The sequence below is a fragment of the Anarrhichthys ocellatus genome, unplaced genomic scaffold, assembly GCF_004355925.1.
Source record: "Anarrhichthys ocellatus isolate YVR2014 unplaced genomic scaffold, GSC_Weel_1.0 scaffold18, whole genome shotgun sequence".
In the NCBI taxonomy this organism is placed as follows: Eukaryota; Metazoa; Chordata; class Actinopteri; order Perciformes; family Anarhichadidae; genus Anarrhichthys; species Anarrhichthys ocellatus.
Genome location: NW_022280048.1, coordinates 296,158 through 317,075, shown reverse-complemented (window position 1 = coordinate 317,075; position 20,918 = coordinate 296,158). Strand labels below are relative to the sequence as shown.

The window sequence follows — 20,918 nt, the reverse complement described above, 5'->3', positions numbered from 1 at the left end:
AAGGAAGGAGGTGCTTTTTGCTCCATGACTAGCGGCATCGTAGCCCAGAACAACTGCATCTTATTCAAGGTAGGATTGACGGAGCACGGTGGTTCTTTCAACAAACAATCTCAAGCAACACTCAATACAGAAATATATCACATGTCATTTACAACTGTTCATTTAAAGGACTCCTTCACTTTTAGGTGCCAAACCATGGTGGTAGAAAGAAAGTACTATTCCTTGTGTGGTTGGTTATATGTATACCTGTTATTACTAAGACACAAATACAATTAGCACAACAAACCATAATCATGCTGATGTATACGGGATTTTAGTAAGTATTTTTTAGGGAGTCTGAAGAAAGAAACAATAACCTATCAACCTCTTATTTTGTACACAAGGACAAGACTGATAGCTAATGTATATTTATTTATGATCCTCTAACAGTGTTTAGACTGACATGAGATTGAAAAGATCATGAAGGAAATGTGTTGAAACACCTCATTAATGAGGCATTAAAGAGGGCTTTGTGGTATCAATGATTCAAAAGAGCCTATAAGAAGTTACCCCATCTGAGGTTTTCCTTTCTCGTGGCTCAAAATTAATTGGAAAAAAGTAAAATAAACTTAAATTTATAAAAAAATTGTTGAATAATAATATAGATCAAAACAAATAGGTTAGGTAAAAGTTCTGTTCTAAGTACAGACATCTGACTCGCCGGGGGCAGCTCTCCATAGAGTCGTGGGTCATCCAGTCTGATGTGGAGAAAGGATCTTTGGGGTTTTGGTAGTTTCTTTAAATAAGGTCATTCATAGTCATATCTTCTCACAGAAGATATGGTGGAGACGGAGAACACTTCTCTACCAATCCCCCGTCAGATTTCATGGTTTGTCACCTCCCACCATCACCTTATCTTGGGTTCACACAAAACAGAAAAAAAACACAACAGATAAAACAGCCAAATTATTAAAAAAAAAAGTATTTTGAATGTAAAAGTACAGTAGCTTGATACAGTACCGTGGACATTGCTTTGATTGTTTTCTTGATATCGGGGAACTTTATTGTGGGTGCTATTGTACCTGAAGTAAGCTTTACAGGTCAACATTTTGGGGCAATGCACTTATTAACTTTTTCCCCCTAAGAGTGAGATGAGCTAAGCATAAAGACTGGAGGCAGCTAGCACGGCCCTGCCCATTGTGTATGTTGTGAGGGAGATTACAAATCACACACTACATGTCATGTTTGAATGTCTTTACTGCACATTTGAATACCTTTACTGCATGTGTAATCATGTTACGTTTGATCATTCAGAGTTGAGAACTGGCAGAGCGTCTGCTAATTGTTATCCATTAGAGGCCAAGGCTGATAAGAAAAAGGCTGGAGGGAGCATGAACAGAAAAGGAGACACGAGATAAGATCACAAGGTAAACAGCTTCTCATCAGTGTCCATGTTGCAAACCAACCTTTATCTTGTGTATCATGCCCTGAGCATTAGTGAAACAACTGTTGAGAAAGTTTTACCTTGTGTCTTGAATTGTCTTTTGTTCCATGTCAACTGAACAAATGTATTGTGCTGATACTGGAGTTTTTATACAGTAGTTGTATACTTGCTGTTTTGTCGTAGAAGTGTTCTACTTTCGATAAGTTGTCGCTGTGTTTCCACTGAGAAATTTTCTCTCTTGTAGGTCAGGTTGTAACTAACGAGACTGGAGCAGTGCTGGTAAGAAAATACGAGTCTTCTCAATTTCTACAAAACAACTTGTCTGCATCTTTATTATACAGCCTGAATATTTCCCAAGAGCCACTTCATCACTACAACTGCATCTATTTTTTTTCTTGACTTCACAAAATGCAAAATGTGGAGGAGTGATGCCAGCTGCCATTGGATCTAGACTACTACAGACTACTACAGGGCTGATATGTAGGGGCAGACAACCAATCACACCTACGAGCAATTTAGAGTCATCAATGAACCTGGGCTGCATGTCTTTGGACTGTTGGAGGAAGGCAGAGAACCCACGCTGATGGGGGGAGAACATGCAAACTGTACACAGAAGGGCCGTGCAGCCCGGGATCGAACCTGCGGCCCTCTTGCTGTGAGTGCTTTAAATTATGTTTTAGATATTTATTATTTTGATCAATGATTTTTCTTTTTTTTCTTCAGAAAGTAATTCTCCACTCCATGATACAACCATACACTGTATATAGAAGACCTTAAATGCATTATTTTGGCTTTTATTGGTGTCATATCGGACCCGTTTTCAGTTTATTTCTCCCCACAAGTTATATCTCTAACACTATCGGCTCTTAACAGTTATTGGCCTATTAATCTGCCGTCTACTTTTTCCTTCTCCAACCTATTATTCTTATATCAGCCTTTAAAAAACATTCGACCTCCAACTCATACCATGCTGTTTTGTTTTGGTTTAATGTATTAAGTCACGGTACAAACTGTTAGATTAATATAGCCCAACATGGGTTTGATGAGGTCATCACAACAATATCAAATTAGGGTACATTTTTATTTCATTCCACACAAATCCAAATGGCTTTAGTCAACACAATAACGCTCTTCACTCTGTATTTTAATATGAATATTTATGAATGCATATTACTGCTGTAATACAAAAATAGTTACACCCTCAAATGTGTGCTCTGTAGAAACTACTAGATGTTGTGATAGTTGACTACACCCGATCTCCACTAAATTGTATAAATAGCAATGTCATGTAATAGTTACAAATTAATTTCCTTAATTTGCAAAATTCAGACTGAAGTGTAAACTCGTCCACTAAATTTCAGCATTCAGTCTCAGCAATTCATCTATAAACTGCACTACAGCAACATGATCATTGCAAACGGCCAAACCTCGGGGGTAAAGAGCAGACTCTTAAATGACTCGGATGACATTTTGTACAAATTGCCATTACTGGACATGAGTTAATTATTCTGCAAAGGTCCAAGCCAATCGCCCAATTAGGCATTTGGATTGTCTGTCAAATGTGTATTTGAAGCACAGTCATATGCAGATAAATAATTCATAAGAATGATCCATTATTAAAAAAGAGGTAATGTTTTGCTCCATAGTTAAGATTACTAAATTAACTGACACATTATGCAAGAATGATTAAATCATTGTCTGAGACAACAACTTATGTCTGCACAAACATCAGGAAAACATTGCTGTATGATCAGTTGTAATGAAATTATATGAACAAAATCATTTCACAAATCTGTTGTGCATGTGAGAAACAAAAGGCATCCCCTCGAGTACAATATTGTTTTCGGTGTCAAAACATTTTTTTAACAACTGGACTTGAATTTGGCAAGAAAATCCCATTCTAGAAAAACGAAACACTTAACTCCCCACAATGACCTCAAGAAAACACGTATGGTGACGTTATTTAAGGATTTATAGGACAAATAAATAAGGTCAAAGATGCAAATTGAAGCACTTATGCAATGGTTTGAAAAAAAAAAAGAAAAAAGAGGACACAATACCATTTACACAAGACCAATGTTGGCCTCATTTATATATCAATGTGCCAAAATGAACCAATCGTTTGTCAGTGTTCAGTCCATGAAGGAGTCTGTCCAACAGGCCGGTCCAAATAAACAACACGCAGAGTGTCTGGCTGTGCATCTTGCATCCAGCCTCTCCCTTTGTAAGGATGCAATGAGGAGTGTAGTAGAATAAACTTTCACTAAGTTTATATCTGTTAAATACAGTGCACACAACGCTGTCAATCATCTTTACCGTGTGAATTAATATTGGCCTTAACCAAGTTAAATACAAGCAGCCTGTTCAACAAGGTAAAAGTTAATGGATACCATACTGTTTATCTCAGGGGAAAACAATTAGATTCTACCTGCAGTGATTGTCTCCAACACTGACCCTGAGAAGTACATGAGCCGAGGAAAAACAAAAGAACAGGAATGCCATGAATCTGTAAATGAGTCCGGGTATGGCATTAACCCCAAACTTAAAGTGGACCTAATGCTAAGACACATGAGCACAATGAGAGCAAATAAAACCGTAGCAACTCCAATCATAATAGTAAAAAATAAAGTTCAAGGCACGTCAACAGTCTAGAGTACAAAATATAAAAACTTGAAATGTATACTACATGCCTATGAACTACCATGATGAGGCACTACAAACAATAGAGGCACCTGTGTGCTGTGAACAGTAAAGGAAGTCTGTGAACCCAGTAACAGAAACCGGCAAAGAAACAAGTGAAAGACCAAACGCAGCGTTTACCTCTGTATACACACTGTCCCTGCACACGTCAGCTCGTCAAAATCTGGACTTTTTTCTGTGTTGAAATTACCATTTTTATAAATTACTTTAATCCGCAAGATTACAATGTTACTTTTTCACATTAAATATTAATGATCAAGAGTGTTTTTAAGTGTTCAAAGCTACATTCTACAATAGCTTGGTACATGTATAGAAATTTGGGCATTCTTTTTTTTATTTACTATTTTCAAAAGTCAAGTTCAAGAAACACTTTGCTGGTTTGAAAGAAGACGACCATATGAACAAAATCATAAGGATATTTAGAACTTGTCCAGAAGATCCTCCAGCCTGAAAAGGTAATTCACCAAATTACTGTAAATGCAGGAACTTTTGCCTAAAGCCTGTTTGTATCAAACGTTAACCTCAATCCGTCCCAAAATGTTGTTACGGCATAAACGGCTAACTTGTCATTGAGTTATGATATTATATCTGACATCTAACAGCTAAGTATCCCTTAAAACCACAAGAAAACATCAGCAACTCAATAATGCATCCATCTTCAGCACCATGCCCTGAATCGGTGTTGGATACACACAATAGTGTGTTCATTATTTATATATTTATAAAAAGATCTGTGGAAGGTGCTGTAGTGTAGCAGGTGGTACAACCTAGCAAGACAACCTGTGCAGGCAGCCAAACTAGTGTCTGTCTGTTGTTGAGGATACATTTAAAGTCTCTCCATAGCACACAGTCGTGGTGTATGCGTCTGTCCGTTAGTGTCAAACAGGTAAAACAACAACACAATAACCAAACATGTTGAGAAAGCACTGAGTCACAACAGCCGGTGCCCTCCTTCCTCGTACTGCATGACTAGGATCACACTTCTTCAAAGTAGGCCCTCTGAGACATGTACGCAGAGTTTCGCTGCAAAACAAGACGGGTATGAGCAGTTTAAAAGAGCAAAGGAGGCCAAACTCAGTGCAAAGAAATGTGCATTTGTGGTGTGATAAGCAACTCAGTGTACAGTTATGTAAAATGACTACTGTTCCATATGCTCCACATCCTACATGTTTTGTCACCCCACGACAGAATATATAAAAACAGAAACCCGTTAAACTGTTGGATGTTTTGGCTCAAAAAAATGTTTCTTATTTAACTGTAGACGAGAATGTTTGTGCTTCACGGATACAATAACAATTCTGATTGGCTAGTCAGCATCATATACTGTACAGTATTAGCTCTATTCACTTATTTACTCTATAAAGCATTCTGGCAGGTAACCAGTAAATTGTAATATAATACAAAGAGCATACATACATTGCTGTGAGGGGCGTAGGCGGGCTCCTGGACGTATCCCCTCGCCTCATTGCGGAGGCTGTAGACGCCAGCCTGTTGCTGCTGCTCCTCCAGCTTCAGAGACTCGATCTCCGTCTTCAGCTCCTTCAGCTGGTCCTGCAGGTGTTTACTCTTCTCCATGTACTCCAGCCTGCGTTAATGCACGTCACGATATCACGCACGAACAGATCTGTACAGTCTTTCTTAAAAAAAAAAAAAAAAAAAAAAAAAAAGTGTTGTTGCAGGGGAGTTGATCTCACCTCTCTCTCTCGATCTCCATAGACAGCCTTTTCATGTCGGAGTCCTTGAAGTCGAGGCGCGACGGTGCCGAATCGTAAGCCAAGTCGGCCGCTTCAGGAGGTGCAGGGGGAGCAGAGTAGGCGGCTATGAGCTGGAAGACGGGCGAACGGATGTCAAGTAAGTAGTAACACAACGTTAAACGTTTATAGTGATATGAAGCTTAACATAATGCATTTTGTATGGCACCGTATCTGCCCTTTGACAGCTTTTAATCTGAGTCACAACACCAAAAGAAAAAACTATTCCTATCCAACTAAACACTTAACAGTTGGTGGTGGTGCACATTGCATTCATGCTTATGTGTTTTGGGTGGGAAAATGCTCATACTTTAGAAATATGTAATATAAATGACCTTTTAAAGATCACAGGTAATCAATGGCCTGAGCTAACTAAATCACTGCACTGAAAGAAGCTGTATTTATGTTTCAGAGATATTCAATAACAACCTTCTAAACACAAAGAAGCTACATTCGCCCACAAAGAGACATGACAAAGGCATCACAAAGAGCACACATGCAGCGGTAGCATCACTGTACAGGGTATGTTGTTTTCGTGATCTCCAGCAGCTTCTGCTTGGCTCTCCGCTCGGCGTCCTTTGCCTCGGTCAGGTCCTGTTTCAGGTGATCTGCCTCCTTCAACCTGGAATCAGAGGTCTGGTTAGCTCGAGGCTGATGGAAGACACTGTTATTAACATGCAGTTAACAGCAGAACACTTTGTGTCTTTCACTTATTCCGGATACATATAACTTTTTAACCAACTAAAACAAGTGCTTTAAGCGACACCAGTCGAGATGGTTCCAGACCTTCTCTCAGACTGCTCCACCAGTTTCACAGCCAGCTGCTCTGCCTCCCTCATCTTCTGCTCCATCAGCCTTTTCTCCTCCTTGGTCTTCATGGCGGTGACCTCTAACCTCTGCCTGTCCTGCTCAGCTTCTGCAGCCTTGTGGGCCAACAGCTTGGCCTCTTCTTCAGCAATCTGAGCCTTCTCTGCCAGCAGGTCTGCGGTCTCCTCAGATCGCAACTAGAGAAAATGCATTGGAACATTTAAAAAAAAAAAAAAAAGCGTTTTTACAAACAAACAGGTAATTTAGAGCTTAGCGTGATGGAGGAATCTGGCTCTGTATCGTCCTTTCAATTAACACCAGGAATGAAAAGCTTGCTGCCCAAACAGGAGCTCACCAAAAAGTTAAAAATGAAGCTCTCACCAGTGCGTCGTTGGCCAGTCGTGCCTCGTCCTGCAGCTGGAAGAGTCTTCGTTCCATCTCTTCCTTTGCCCGCTCTGCTTCCTCTCTCATCTGTTTTTCCCTTGCCAGGATTTGACGCTCCATCTAGATGGATGCCGGGATACTCAATTCAAGCTAAGGCAATCAACCAGGATCCCTGACTGTAGTATACATATGTATGCATGGTGTACAGCACGTCTAATCTGTTATTCTTATTTGTGTGTGTGTGTGTGTGTGTGTGTGTGAGTGTGAGTGAGTGAGTTGACCTTCTTGCGGGCCTTCTCCTCTTTGGCTTGAGCCTTCATCTGTTGCACTTCAATGGAGTCCACCTTCCTCCTCCTCATGAAGAGATCGTGGTTACCGATGCACAACTGCAGGATCTAAAGACAAACCGGCAATATCTTACGTCACATAACTCATCTACTTTGTTATCGTTGAACGTTCACGTGGACAAAGAGGCAACCAACCAGCTTGTTGACCCGCAGTTGAGAGGAGTAGAACTTGAAAACGTCTTTCTTCTTATCCAGGGGTTTGATTGTGAACTGCAACATGGGAGCGTTAAAGGGTTAGTTTCTACTACACTACGGACACAACGTTTTAGCATAGTTTCGACAGACAGCACAGCTTTGTTGCCTTTACAGCCAACTGGTTAAGAGTGAAAATCCCGTACTGAACGGTTGCAGATGTTATGAACAGCTTTATGCGTTCGCAGTTGTCTTTTGCACTTAAAGTCAAAGCAATAATTCTGACCACTGCTTGCATTTACCTCCTTTTCGCTGTAAGAGATGTTGCGGATGCCGCTCCAAGGAAAGGATTTGTTGGGGTTGAGTTTGCTGTTGGGGTTGTAGATGTGAAGACCTTGAGCATCCACTCCAAGTAACAGGTCTGTGTCCCTCTTATTTTGCTGTCAATGGGATGTGTAGGACAAATGCAAACCAACATGACAGTGATGTTTAAGGTTGCAAAAAATGTACTTTAACTGACAGAACATCAAGGCACAGTTATTTACACTCACTGTGATTGCAAAGTAGCTGACACCGTACATCTCGAGGTCCTGAGCAATTTTTAAGTATTCCATCTCGGCCTCATCTCTGTATGGATAGCGTAAGAATAAAAGAAGACGATATGGTTAACACAAGAATCTAGGACGACACGTTTTTTTTTAAAGGGGTTCATTTCTCTTAACATGCCGGATTTCAGAATGATTTCTGGGTCAGCCCTACCTGGCGATGCCTCTGTGCTCTGCATACCAAGCTGTGATCTTCTCTTCCCACATGTCGGCTGTCATTTGGTATTGCATCAAAACCTGCGATACAGACACAGGAAAAAACATTATGTACTGGATGCCTGCACACAGACATTGGCTACCTGCTGTAGCATTAAAGTACACCAGACAGACAAGCAATACAAGTGAACTACAAAAGTCAAATGTGCACATAGTAATGTGAACTTACTCTTTTTGGCAAAAGCTCATCTTGTGCCAGGAAGCCCGGCTTGTGGAAGTTTGGGTCGTAGTCCCCATACTGTGAATGAAAGTGACGGGGAGACTTTTTAAAGCATCAGCTGTGAATTTCAGGTGGACTTTAAAAGGAGAGTATTTTTTGAGCTACAGGAAGGACAAACATGATAGTGGGAGAACATGAACCTTGCAATGCTTTCTTACCTTGGCCTGGACGGCATATGACGCCAACAGAACGGATGCTTCAGGGGAACAGAATATCTCCTCATCTAATATCTGTTTCTTCACCTATACAAGAATTTGAAGAAATGTAAAAACATTTATTGAATTAAGTTTTCTAAAACGTGGAGATGAATTCTCTTTACCTAAATAAAACTGATATCACAATCTCTGAAAGTATTTTGTATTTTTAAAACAATGAGGCCCAAGAAGAGATGCACTAACACTGACTCAAGTGGCTGGAACGGGTATCGTCGACAATGGGGCGATCTAGTGCTATCATTTTAATAAATAACGATTTAGTACATTTATGTATCTCTTTGTAATATTTTGTTTAAGTCAAGCCTGATATTGCCTTAGACATAAAAAGATGATCCTAGTTTCTTCCACAGAGTGACGCATAAAACCTGTTAAACATTGGTGTCAGATCGGTACCCAAAGCCCACGAATCAGTACCGGTCCTGAAAAAGTCTGATCAATGCGTCCTTAGACCAAAGGTTATTTTACAAGACATGTTTTTGGTTTTATTACCTGTAAGAAGAAGAGGTGCTGAGTTATCTCTTGGACCAGCTCTTCTTCTACTTTTTCTGGGAAGAACTTAGCCAGGAAATGAAATGTTATGGGGGAGTCCTTGGGAACCTCCTGGTCCAAGACCTGCGTAAATAAATAAACAGAAGAAGAAAAGTGCACAGTAATGTTTAATAGACCAGCCTCACTAAAGCAGGGATGTCATGTCATGCTTAGTGACACTTTAGGCAATTAATAAACTGAATATCTTTTGCTTTTGGACTGTTTCTCAATTTAAATATGTCACCTTGGTCTCTGGTAAATCGTGATGGTTATTTTTTGTTGTTGTGATTTTTTTTTTTTTTTAGAGACTAAATAATAAATGAATTATCTGACAATGAGTTGCATGATTAGTTGCAGCCCCATAGTTCAGATTAGGCTGACCTTTCACATTCTGGACAACACATACAAATCATCTGCATTGTGCAAAACATTTTAACGACAATTCATTCATTTCTTTGCGTCACGTGTTTTTAAATCCTCTTCACGGGTTCACTCCTTCACTCACCCGTTTCTCTTGTTTCAGCCAGGCGTAGGTGTCCTTCACCGTGTACCTGAGTCCAAAGAACCAGGTCTCCCGCAAACCAACGGTGCGACACACCAGGTCAAACAGGTCTTTACCTTTCCACTTCACCTGAGAACAGTAAGTGATATAGAGAGCAGTGGGTTAAGAGGCTGAAAGACAGTGTGTTGTTGTACAGCTGCGGTTCTATACCTATTTCCTGTTAAAAGCAGCCCAAACATGGACTTATATTTCAACAGAATATCGCTTTACTCGGTGTTAAATCTTGATTTGGCTGATTTTAGAGGGGTTGTTCGGTATCTTTTAGCGGAGGTGTGCCACCTTGCCTGAAATAAAGACCACATTCACTAACACTAAACATCTGTACACTTTATAAGGGGAGGGGAAAAGCAGAGGCACTATTTCACACAGCGTATGCCACGTATTTAATGAGCGTGACTGTCAATTTGAATGTCACCTTCTAACTAAATTGATCACAAAATGAGATGCACCAGAATCTGGGAAGCTTACAACATCTGCTCAACAATTTTCCTGAGGGAAACCCTGACTGATGAGATTCCAAGGAAGTCATGCGGAGTCTTGCACTAAACAATGAATGGTTGTAGATATGAGGAAACATGCTTAAGTCTGGTCTCCTACGTTCAGCACAGGTACTAGAACTTCAGAACTGGTTCATAAGGCATTGGATAAGTCTACACATCGTGACTTTCAGGCCATTCTTCAGTGGGCTTGCGTAAATGAATCCATACCTCACAGCTGAACTCCATTTCAGCATCCATGGTGATTACTTTGACTTTGAACGTCTTCGGCTGTTTCTTCTTTAATCCTAGGATAGACATCTTTAGGGTGTTGCTGTCAACGGAACCTGTGGAAACACATTGGAAGTATTTCAAAACGGGATAAAACATGACATAGAGAAGGATGCGTCCAGTAACTAGAACAAAACAATCCAATGTTGTTTACAAGTTTAAACTTTTTGGAGAGATTGAAGCCACCGTTAACTGACAGTTAACTGAGAGTGGTATTTGAGCTGAAAATAAGCTTTTACAGGGAATACAACACGAGTTACCGTTAGCTTACTTCTTAGTTAAACACAACATGCAGCTAAGTGTAGACAAGGCCCATTACCAGCGAGTTAAGTTACACACGTCTGCCGTCCAACAAGGCTCACAAGGAGGCTGCACTTTTTTTGTTGGGGAGTCCAATGCTAAGCTAACTGATATTACCAGACACCGCTAGCCTTTCAGCTATGCCACGAAAACGCACCAAAAGAAGTTGTAGAAAGAGCGGAACTTTGGAGAGATCTCCATAATGAAATGATTCCAACGGATTTACTTTGGAGCTGTTAAAAGTTGTTTAAAACTTGTAAACCACTTTGCTGAAGTTATCTGTAGCTACGTGCTTTCGCTGGTTAGCTTGCTTTTTACATATCAGGAGGACTTTCCAGAAGATTTTTGTTTTGACTCCGAAGTCACTCTACAGGTGGGAACACGAATAGCAGCCCGGGATAAAGTTAACTGCGCATGTGCACGAATTTGAGACCTTGCCGCGTTCAGTGGTTGTCGGAAATATTGCTTTTCCAGGCGTTTAAGGGCAGGTAGTATGTGGCCATGAATGCAGCACCACGCTGAATGGAACCTACACATCATGATGTATGTAACTAATAAGAGTTGATTTACAAGTATGTTTCTATGAAATGAGTATCTGTGAGTCATAGATATATAAACTTTGGTCATTCATTACCCATTTATTATCTTTTCCGCTCATGTTTGCAGGCCAACCCAGGGAATATATAAAAGCAGGAAGGGTCACCTAGGGTTACCTATAATGAATCAATCATCAAACTGTTAATGTATTAAAACTACAGAAAAACTCCTGTAATCGGTGCTCAAAGTGGGCCAGTCACCGGTTCACAATATACCGGATTCACATTCAGAAGGCTTTTTTTGTGAACAAATAGCTTGTAATGAAAAAATACGTTAGAGTATGAATCTGCTCTATTGATTTACAGAATATGATTTTACAGGGCAAGCATTTCATGAAGGCTGTGATATGTAGATACTTTAATAGTTATTTAACTATGGCAAGTTTAGTCTTCAAGCTTTTTGGGATGTGAAAGTGCAAAAGTCAAAAACCTTCTAATTGTTTTGGGGGAGGACCCTCATACCCAATATCTCCTTGTATCTTTTATTCACTGTAGGAATTCAGAATGCAGCTAATAATGATTGCCTAATAATCCAATTATAAGTAATATAATATAGGTTGTCCGCACTCAGGAGAAGATAATCCTTTTTTAGTCCCATTGCGAGGACACATGCATGCACATCAGTTAAAAAACAAGCTAGTCCTTTAAACATAAACAAACGTTAAATAAGCAAAATATAACTGAACGGTTTGATTCAGATCATTTTTAAATAGGAAAACATAATATTGAACAGTTTAATTGATTGCAGGAGTGAATTGTCCGTTTTCGTATATGTGCAGTCTACTGGGAGCAGCAGGAAAGAAAGACCAGCGGTAATCAAACACCGCGTATGAAGCAGCACGTGTCACTTAAAGAGCTGTTTATAAAGCTACCAAAGTGGCAAGAACGCACGGGGCGAAGTGCAAGACGCGCTTTTTGTAGTCCATCTTCGGAAAATTGTAGCATCATCACGGCAGACGTCAACAACAACCGCCGTCGCATTATAATTACGCAGCTTAGTGAGAGGAGGAGGGGGTGTCTTCGGTACACATTGGTCGTCCTTTCTTACCTCTATCTGAATCCTCCTTCACATTTTCCTTAACTCCACAGGTTTTCTATCGAGTGCAAGGTAAAGTGGTTATAAAAGACATTAGGACGGACTTTTTAGACTTTTCGAACGCACCCCAGATGTTCCACGTAGTAGTTGCACGGTGTACAGCAGGCTACCGAGCTGCTGTTTTCATTCACACTTTAATCTTGAACTCAATACTGCATGTTCTGATACATGTCTTTATTACCACTTGTCTCTGTTTCTTTCTTCCTTTGAACAGGTTTATTTAGTAGCCTGATGGCAGCTGTCAGTAAGACATTTGAACATGTGAAAGCGACCATCTTAGCAGCTCATGAAGGCACCACATCAGGAGTAAAGGTCAACTTCTACAACTCCTGGGCAGAGACCTATGATCAGGTGAGTTTTATAGACCGTAAAATAAGATGAAATGAGCAAAAATATTAGCAGGATTTTTTTTTCTCCAGTTAAATTATAGGATTGTTTTAACTGATATTATTGTGCAGGGAGATATTAAAGGTGTCTTCTACTTTCTTTAAAACTAGCCAAATGTAGATTTGCCGTTCTCATGTTTACCTTCTTTATTGCTGCTTAAAGCCACTGTTTCTTTTTTAATACCTCTTTTGAGTAGGATCTGGCTCTTCTGGACTACCGTGCACCAAGTCTGGCAGTAAACAGCATCTCATCCCATTTCAGCGGTGATCGGGAAGCAGCTGTAGTGTTGGATGTGGCCTGTGGCACAGGACTGGTGGCCAAACAGGTAACTCGCAAGATACATGCTTCTTCTCAGAGTTACCAGAATAAAAATATTCTTTTCTATGAAATATGACTTCTGCGATGATGTCAGTTTTTAGTTACCATGTTCAATTGATTTGACCAGTATGACTGTTAAAAACAAAATGTGTTGTACAGATGAAGAGACATGGATTTGGACATTTTGTGGGGATTGATGGAAGCGAGGCTATGCTGATGTTGGCCAGAGAGAGCGGGTTATACCAGGACCTGAAGCAGTCCATGCTGGGAGAGAGGCCACTCCCGGTCCAGAAGGGTAATGTTATGGTTTAAGTTATGTCACATGGGTCATTCATCTCTTTGACTCAGTAGGTGATCCTCAAGCGGGGTAGGTTAGCCGACTTTATTGACTTATTTTATGATATTATGGTTATTTAATATTCTTAATCATTCCTGTTATTTCCACTACTACTGCAAACGGTCTTATCATCTTCTCCCCGTCACTTCCTCCTGCAGGTTTGTTTGATGTGGTTGTGATCGTTGGAGCACTAAGTGTTGGTCAGGTCCCGGTTGGTGTCGTCAGAGAGTTGTGCAAGTCCGCCAAACCAGGTGAGAATGTGTTTCTTTGGTTTGATGCTGTCTCTATTGCAGTTCTGATTCTTGGTAGTAAATCAGTACCTCCTCACTGTAGGTGAGTTTTAATCAATCGAAAACACCACTTCACTGTGACCTGAATCCACCAGGTGGCCACGTTTGCATGACAACCAGAAGTAACCATACCAACATGGAATACAAAGCCGCCCTGGAGCGTGAGCTGAAGCAGATGGAGGCCGAAGGGCTCTGGACTTGTGTAGAGGTCGCTGAGGTGGAGGACTGGGAGAGAGGGGTGTCAGAGGAGGATGTCGGCTACATATCTGGTGCTGTGTACCTCTATAAGAAACTACAACTATAGCACATTGCACAACAACGAAGATGTGACATCACACCGAAGGTGTACACTATCTTGTGGCTGTGCAGTAAATTCCTCCTAATAGAAAATTATTGTATAAACATGACAACCATGTGATAAACAAAGTTGAAACTTATGTCTGTTTACTGTGTGTCTTTAATGCATTAATATCTGCTGCACATTAATCAATTTAAAAGTTTAGTATGAATATGAAGCGTGCACTTTGTAACTTTGTAACAGAAATATTCAAATAACAGGGGGTCAATTAGATCTCAGGCAACCCGTCAGCCATGAAGGTTTTGTTGTTTAATATCTTACACTGATCACCAGAAAATAATGAAATCTCATATCTAATGACAGTGAATGCATGATTATCTGACCCATGACCCCTGACCATAGTTCAGCAATCTGAAGGACTTTGTTTTGTCCAGATTGAGTTTATTTGGGTTGCCACCAGAGGGACATGGAGACCATATTAACTTTCTGGCCTTGAGTCAAACTATCAAACGCCAGACACGTGTTGTTTTTCCCATTAGTTCAGCCAGGTGAAGTTTGGAGACTATATAAGACGGTTCAACTGTACCACTGTACTTTTGTGAGGACGTGTCACTGGACAATGAGGCTTGTTCGTGGTTTGTTGTTGGTGCTGCTCAGTCTGTGTGGGCCAGGGGCTCGGGGGGAGGGTTTCGCCAAGGTGGGTGAGATCAGAGAGTTTCAGGAGACAGCTCCAGGAGACACAGCTGACGAATCGATCGGGCTGACCACGAAGCAAACCACCCCTGACATCTGGGCGGAGGTCAGGGCTCTGAGACACATGGTGGTGGTGCTTAGGGTGCACCTTCAGCTGCTGCAGAGAGAGAATTCTGGTAAAGACTGGTTACTTTTCCCGTTGAGTGTTCATAATGTTGTCCTTTAACAGTTAGATTGAAGTGTTTCAAGTATATTATTTGAGTATTGGGTCAAAAGAAGGGAGTCAAGATGTTGTATATAATTTATTGTGCATGTTAACAGTTTGCTCTGTAATTGTCTGTCTGTCTGTATAATAATACATTCTAAAAAATCGGTATATTATGGATAAGATCATTTTGCTATAGTAAAAAATCTGAGCTCATTGTGTTATTGAAATTGTTTAAGAAATTAATTTAACTGCTCCAAAAAACGTTTTCTGTTTTTCAGTCCAAGAAACTCGACTGACTGCTGCCGAGAGCAAAACCAGCGACCTAGAAAGACAGAATGCAGGTATTTCACTGAAGTGTTTAGTTTAATACTTTTAAAGGTTTGCTATTTTCTTTTCGGTTGTATTAATTTGTTGAAGGTTTCATATGTACATCATTGAATGTAATTTTAGTTTCGGCTTTTTTAAAACGAAAAAGAGCTTAAAGAAAAGAGCATTGAAAATGTTTCCTTATTTAAGGTGTTGGACACAAATTTGCCCTGATGATGGTGCTAGATTGAAAATTAATAGATTAGGTTTTTGGACCTTGGATCTGGGTGTGATCTACAGAGATAAACTAGATTATTTTGTGATCAGGATTAAGGATAATTTGATCAATTTTTTTTAATGTTTTTAACTTTTTGCAGTTTAGTTTTTTAAGTCTGTTATTTTTGTTTTTATTTGGTGTTTGTGTGAAACATTTAAGCAGCCATCTTGACACAACCTTACTTGCGACAAGTAAACAAGGTGCATGGAGAAGGGAAAGCAGTCCTAAACGGTCAAAAACTCCAGCAACACTCAAAGTATTAAAAACAACATTATTAGTTAAAATTAACCAAATGGCTTTAGGTGCCTACACTTAACCAAACATTAACCACACAGCTGTCAGATGAGAGATGAGAAATGACTAATGCGAATCAATTTTAACATTATGTTAATGGTTGTTTTGGACGGCTCCAACAAATGACCTATTTGGTCAAATAGGCATGAGGACTTGTTGGACAGTGAGAGTTAAATATGGTTTAAAGTTTGGGGTACATTTTTGATTACTGGTTCAACAGATAAGATGAGAGTCAATATGTACATAATTTGTTGTGCATGTAAACAGTTTGCTCTGCTCTGTAATTTTCTATCATTGCATTAACTCCAGACTTACAGACCAGAATGAGCAGCGGTGAGAGTGAACTTCTCGTTAGCAAGTCCATGATTGACCAGCTGGAGAGAGAAAATGCAGGTGATGAAGTGTGTCAGGGAGCTGATGGACTTGTTGTGAGCTCCAGGTTAAGGTTAATGACATACATTGACCTTTTTTTGTGTTAACAGAGAAACCAAAGGTGGCCTTTTACACAGCTCTTACTGATGCAGGATATGTTGGACCACACAACACAGACATCACACTGAAATACAGCAAAGTCTTCACCAACATTGGCAGTGCTTACAGTCCAGCTACAGGTAATGCTTCAGGACACATGGCCATGTAAGTCTACAGGAATCAATTATTATTGCTTTTCATTTTCTACTCTTACTCTGTAGGTTTCTTCACAGCACCAGTCAAAGGGGTCTACTATATCCAGTTCACTGTGTGTGGTAACCACACAGGTCTTATGGGTGTTTATGTGTACAAGAACAACCAAAGGATCATGTTTAACGTGGAGTGGAAGGAAGATAGACTTTACAAGTATTTCACTAACTCTGCTGTCTTGGAGCTGATGGCAGGAGACGAAATCCACCTGGTTCTCCCATCAACCTATTCTCTCTATGACGATAGAGATAACCACAACACCTTCAGTGGCACCCTTCTCTTCCCACTGTAAGCATGTCGTTTAGGCTGCTGTGCGATTCATTTGTCACAAACCCTGTTGTTATTGGCTACACTGATTATGAAGCTGACTTGCTTTTTGTGTCATCACATGAAAACATTTAAATGAATTTAAAAAAGTGATTATATTCATATAGAAACATGAACTCCACTGATGTTCAAATACTAAAACTGTTTAACGGTTCACACTAATAAATGAATTGCACAAAAAAATAGACCCTGTGAGTGTTGTTGTAACAGGCTACACAACCAATTGTTACGAAGACATAATGTTAAAGTGGCATTTTAAAGTTGGAGCTGGTTGTGGTGGAGCTAATCCTAAACTTTACATACTGTCGGGTAGTTTAACAATTAACTGATCATGTGCAAACTCTGAATTTTTGCGTTAATTGATTGACTATTACCTCTTCCACTCTGTAAAGCAAGAGCCTGGAAGACATTAAAGTCAGACTTTTTTTTTTTTTTTTTAAAGTTCCAAAAAAAAAGAAATTTCTATTACAGAATGACTTTAAGGGCCTTTTGCTGCATTAACGGTGTCATTGGCAATGATGGATCCGCTCGGATGAGATTATGATTACACACAAAAAAGGATTTTCTAAGAACTAAAGAAGAGTGAAGGAGATAAGTGGATGAGGGAGAGGGTTTCCCTTACGGACTCATCACAGCGTGATTCCCAGCAGCCATGGGAATATCAGGTTTGGGAGAGTGAGTATCATTCAGAGAGTTCATTTTCCCCAGAGATGAGTTTGCGTCCTCTTTAACTATTGAGACCCTGAGACAGTTTCTCCCATCTGTTTCAACTGTGATCGGTCCCATGGCATTTGGCAAACGGATTAGAGTAATAGGAGAGCAGGGGCAGCGGTACGTTTAGAGACTGTGAATTGCTTTCGAGGCAGCGGCGACTGAAGAGGGAGGGCTACAAAGACATAAAGGAGTGAAATCACGTCCTAGTCGCAGAAAGAAAGAGAGAACAGACCTCTGAGAGGGTTTTGCTGTGAAGCCATTAAAAGGAATGAAATAATTGGATGCTGGAGGCCTCGTCTCAGCAAAAGCAAGAATGCAAACCCCGTTCTTCCCGTGAGTGTGAGGCACGTGGAGGAGGTGAAGTCAGGAGACGGGAGTTGTCATCCAGTAAAACCACAACCGATATTTTATTTTCACACATTCAATATAAACAGAATTAGGGCCGTTTTTTTCTACAGAATTGTATCTTAGCAAGAAGCCAAGTTATACACAGGAGCTACACACACTGTATTGCTTCTTCAGAGATATTGATCCTTTCATGGCTATTCTGCTCCACTGCAGATGAAAGCGAGCTGCTTCCCTGCCTGCTATCGCCACGGTGAAATTGGCAAGGAATGAATGAATGCCTGAGAAACCAATGGAGACAGAAGAGTTTAATTCAATCCCACAACCTATTCTTGCCTCAATTGGGCTATGGTTTAAAGAACAATAGGACAAGAATGGGCAAGCTTATTCTCATTCATCTTCATTTAGTTTATGGTAATTGAATGGAGCCGAGTTGAGGTTATTTGACCCATATTTCATTCAAACATGTCATCACTTTGATTTAAAGTTTGTGTACAATTCGTGGTTAGCGCTGGCTTAGATACTGAGAACCAAAGTCCAAACTCCTGAAGGCATCAGTTTCATTCTCTATCATCCATCTCCTCGCTCTAACAAAAATAGATAAATGTAGATATTTCCCCAAATGAAGAAGGCTGAGGACAATTCTCCGCGATGATGACATTTGAAAAAAAAATTCTTCTAACAGTGCACTATTTTTGGACTTTTCTTGGATTTAGTGTCAAAAGTCATATTTAGGATTAGGTTCAGCTTAGGGTATAATGTCCTGCATTATAGGGATTTAAAGAAATAGTTCCATATTCTGGGATTTATGTGTTTTCACTTTCTTTCCAAGGGTTGGACGAGAAGGTTGAAACCCATGTCATGTTTGTGCGTTCAGTATGTTGCTGGAGAATGGAGTTGAAGCTTGCCTGGCTCGCTCCTAAGTTTAAAGGAGCTGTATAAAACATTCAGAGCATTAATACATCAGCAAAAAGATATAAGAAAAAATATAGTGGAGTAATGTCCTGAGCAGACAATGAAGACGCTCTGACTCCGTGTATGTTGTTATCCAAGCTTCTCCTTGCTTTGTTGACAAGCTCAGGCAATCAAGTTCCTCCCAATCTCGGATGTTGTACCTTTAAGTGTAAAAACTATAATTGTATTTGTTCTGATGGTGTACCGGTTCAATATGTAATTAATAGCTGTTCACAAAGCACTTATGATTGTTTGTATCCAAATGTCCACATACCTGGCACAAAGTCGATATACAAGCTGGTTTGATGGCTGCTCATTACAAACATATGCATATGCTCATACTGTGTGTGTGTGTGTGTGTGTGTGTGTGTGTGTGTGTGTGTGCTTGCGTGCACCGTCTGTACCTGGCAAGGTCAATGCTGCACACCAGTCATCTGGGCCTATGGGGTTTCTCTAATCTGACAAACTCCAGCAACAGTTGACTGCACGGAACACATGGTAGATGCAGACTGTCTGTTTTATATCTGCAGGGCTTGTTTCAGTGAGAGTTATGTGTGTTTGTGTGTTATGTCTGTATGCGTATTTCTTTGTCGAGACAAAACTATATACATGCCTTCTGTAACTACTCTGCAGCCTCAGAAGGGACTAACAGGCTACAGAATGACAACTTTATTTTTTTTATCCTTCCCATTTGGATTGAGTCAGCGAGAATAACAGGAGAAATAGATGCTTTTATTGATTTTATATATAGATATTTTCTATGATTCAAACAGGCCGTTGTAGAGTCTTTGTGTTGGTGTAACACAAAGACTGAGTGGCTTCTTTAGCTGGTAAACTTTGTCAATGAGATGCAAATCCATGCAGCACTGAGGGAGAAAGCCAAAAGAGCTGGGCTACCGCACGCACTCAATCACACGCACGCACGCACAATATTAAAGCCTAGCTTTCTTCTTCAAATGCTTCAAACAATACATGCATTCCCTGAGACACTGCATTGTAAAAATGTTTTTCATCTTGACAAGTCACTTAGTGATTCACACACCGTCGATGGCAGCTGCAGCACACAGAGCCGTCTGGGCAGTCCTGTGCACAAATTGAATCAAGCCCAATCAACCTCACACAAAGCAAACATTCTGCAATACAGGTATTCCATGCGGGGCCTTATTCAATAACAGGAGAATTATATTCCAACACATGATATTTCCATTCCAAAAGTTCTCGGTAAACTCTGTCGAATTGAAGTGTTATTGGATTTAGTTTGTACATTTTCACAATTGATGGTACATTCTTCATGTAGGGACTCTTTTATACTGATGAGAATCCTGGTAGCTGTAGCAGAAGCAATAAGTGTAGATTGTCTACACTTACTGTATTGTAAGTGTAGACAATTATTGTAATATCAGTGGGCGTAAAAAAGTTTTAATATCCCCCCCCCCCCCTCTGCTACTGTTGGACTTATACTGAGATCAGATGACACTATAGTTTTTTTAGATGGTATTAACGTCAGATTAGGCCGTCATAGAGATATAAATCCATGCTGTCACAGACAGACTTTACCGTCCCGCCTGATAGCACCAACATTGTTTACGTATTAGTCATGGTTATACAAATAAAAGTGAACTTGGAACCATTTATTGTCCCTCGTGGTGAAGATGGGCTCTGTTATTCCCTCTCCTGTAGCATATCATGTGCAGAGGGTGACCTTGCACCCGCAGTTGATTCCTATGCTTGTCAACCAAGAGTGACAGTCAGGTGGTTACAGTTTCACTGAAATGAAATCAAACAGCCGTCCTCAGAGGCTTGAGTGATGTTTAAGTCACATGTACGTCATGTTTTATTT

At 40.2% G+C, this 20,918-nt stretch overlaps 3 protein-coding genes across 4 annotated transcripts; 2 read left to right on the top strand and 1 right to left on the bottom strand.

Annotated features, from left to right (window-relative positions):
- Nucleotides 1–3,229: 3,229 nt before the first annotated feature.
- Nucleotides 3,230–11,323, bottom strand: nf2b (NF2, moesin-ezrin-radixin like (MERLIN) tumor suppressor b). 2 transcript variants are annotated; one of them, XM_031857556.1, is made up of 17 exons: nt 10,977–11,323; nt 10,598–10,713; nt 9,834–9,959; nt 9,290–9,412; nt 8,744–8,827; nt 8,535–8,603; nt 8,304–8,386; nt 8,096–8,171; nt 7,847–7,984; nt 7,548–7,622; nt 7,347–7,460; nt 7,063–7,185; nt 6,661–6,878; nt 6,394–6,496; nt 5,818–5,948; nt 5,540–5,708; nt 3,230–5,146 (listed from the first exon to the last, which is right to left on the bottom strand). In XM_031857556.1, the coding sequence occupies exons 2-17, from the start codon at nt 10,685–10,687 to the stop codon at nt 5,099–5,101; spliced, it is 1,770 nt and encodes a 589-aa protein (XP_031713416.1). In that variant the 5' UTR covers nt 10,688–10,713; nt 10,977–11,323; the 3' UTR covers nt 3,230–5,098. The 2 variants fall into 2 exon arrangements, with proteins under 2 accessions (XP_031713416.1, XP_031713417.1); XM_031857557.1 differs by having other exon boundaries at nt 11,115–11,323.
- A 1,209-nt stretch (nt 11,324–12,532) lies between these two features.
- Nucleotides 12,533–14,388, top strand: mettl27 (methyltransferase like 27). The gene is made up of 6 exons (XM_031857339.1): nt 12,533–12,661; nt 12,864–13,000; nt 13,233–13,361; nt 13,514–13,649; nt 13,850–13,942; nt 14,077–14,388. Exons 2-6 carry the CDS (start codon nt 12,881–12,883, stop codon nt 14,283–14,285), a joined length of 687 nt encoding a protein of 228 aa, XP_031713199.1. The 5' UTR covers nt 12,533–12,661; nt 12,864–12,880; the 3' UTR covers nt 14,286–14,388.
- A 480-nt stretch (nt 14,389–14,868) lies between these two features.
- On the top strand, nt 14,869–17,233 carry LOC116388973 (collagen alpha-1(X) chain-like). The gene is made up of 5 exons (XM_031857338.1): nt 14,869–15,148; nt 15,459–15,521; nt 16,367–16,450; nt 16,540–16,668; nt 16,750–17,233. Exons 1-5 carry the CDS (start codon nt 14,899–14,901, stop codon nt 17,028–17,030), a joined length of 807 nt encoding a protein of 268 aa, XP_031713198.1. The 5' UTR covers nt 14,869–14,898; the 3' UTR covers nt 17,031–17,233.
- The last annotated feature ends 3,685 nt before the right edge of the window (nt 17,234–20,918 follow it).

What these genes read in the sequence shown, in the direction of transcription:
- LOC116388973 (XM_031857338.1), top strand. Translation starts at nt 14,899, where the DNA reads ATGAGGCTTGTTCGTGGTTTGTTGTTGGTGCTGCTCAGTCTGTGTGGG. An exon ending in GCTGGAGAGAGAAAATGCAG is followed by an intron (nt 16,451 to 16,539) that starts GTGATGAAGTGT and finishes TTGTGTTAACAG; the next exon opens with AGAAACCAAAGGTGGCCTTT. An exon ending in TGCTTACAGTCCAGCTACAG is followed by an intron (nt 16,669 to 16,749) that starts GTAATGCTTCAG and finishes CTTACTCTGTAG; the next exon opens with GTTTCTTCACAGCACCAGTC.
- nf2b (XM_031857556.1), bottom strand. Translation starts at nt 10,687, where the DNA reads ATGTCTATCCTAGGATTAAAGAAGAAACAGCCGAAGACGTTCAAAGTC. An exon ending in TCAGCTACTTTGCAATCACA is followed by an intron (nt 7,985 to 8,095) that starts GTGAGTGTAAAT and finishes TCCCATTGACAG; the next exon opens with CAAAATAAGAGGGACACAGA. An exon ending in TCTCTTACAGCGAAAAGGAG is followed by an intron (nt 7,623 to 7,846) that starts GTAAATGCAAGC and finishes CCCATGTTGCAG; the next exon opens with TTCACAATCAAACCCCTGGA.
- mettl27 (XM_031857339.1), top strand. Translation starts at nt 12,881, where the DNA reads ATGGCAGCTGTCAGTAAGACATTTGAACATGTGAAAGCGACCATCTTA. An exon ending in GCCACTCCCGGTCCAGAAGG is followed by an intron (nt 13,650 to 13,849) that starts GTAATGTTATGG and finishes TTCCTCCTGCAG; the next exon opens with GTTTGTTTGATGTGGTTGTG. An exon ending in GTGCAAGTCCGCCAAACCAG is followed by an intron (nt 13,943 to 14,076) that starts GTGAGAATGTGT and finishes TGAATCCACCAG; the next exon opens with GTGGCCACGTTTGCATGACA.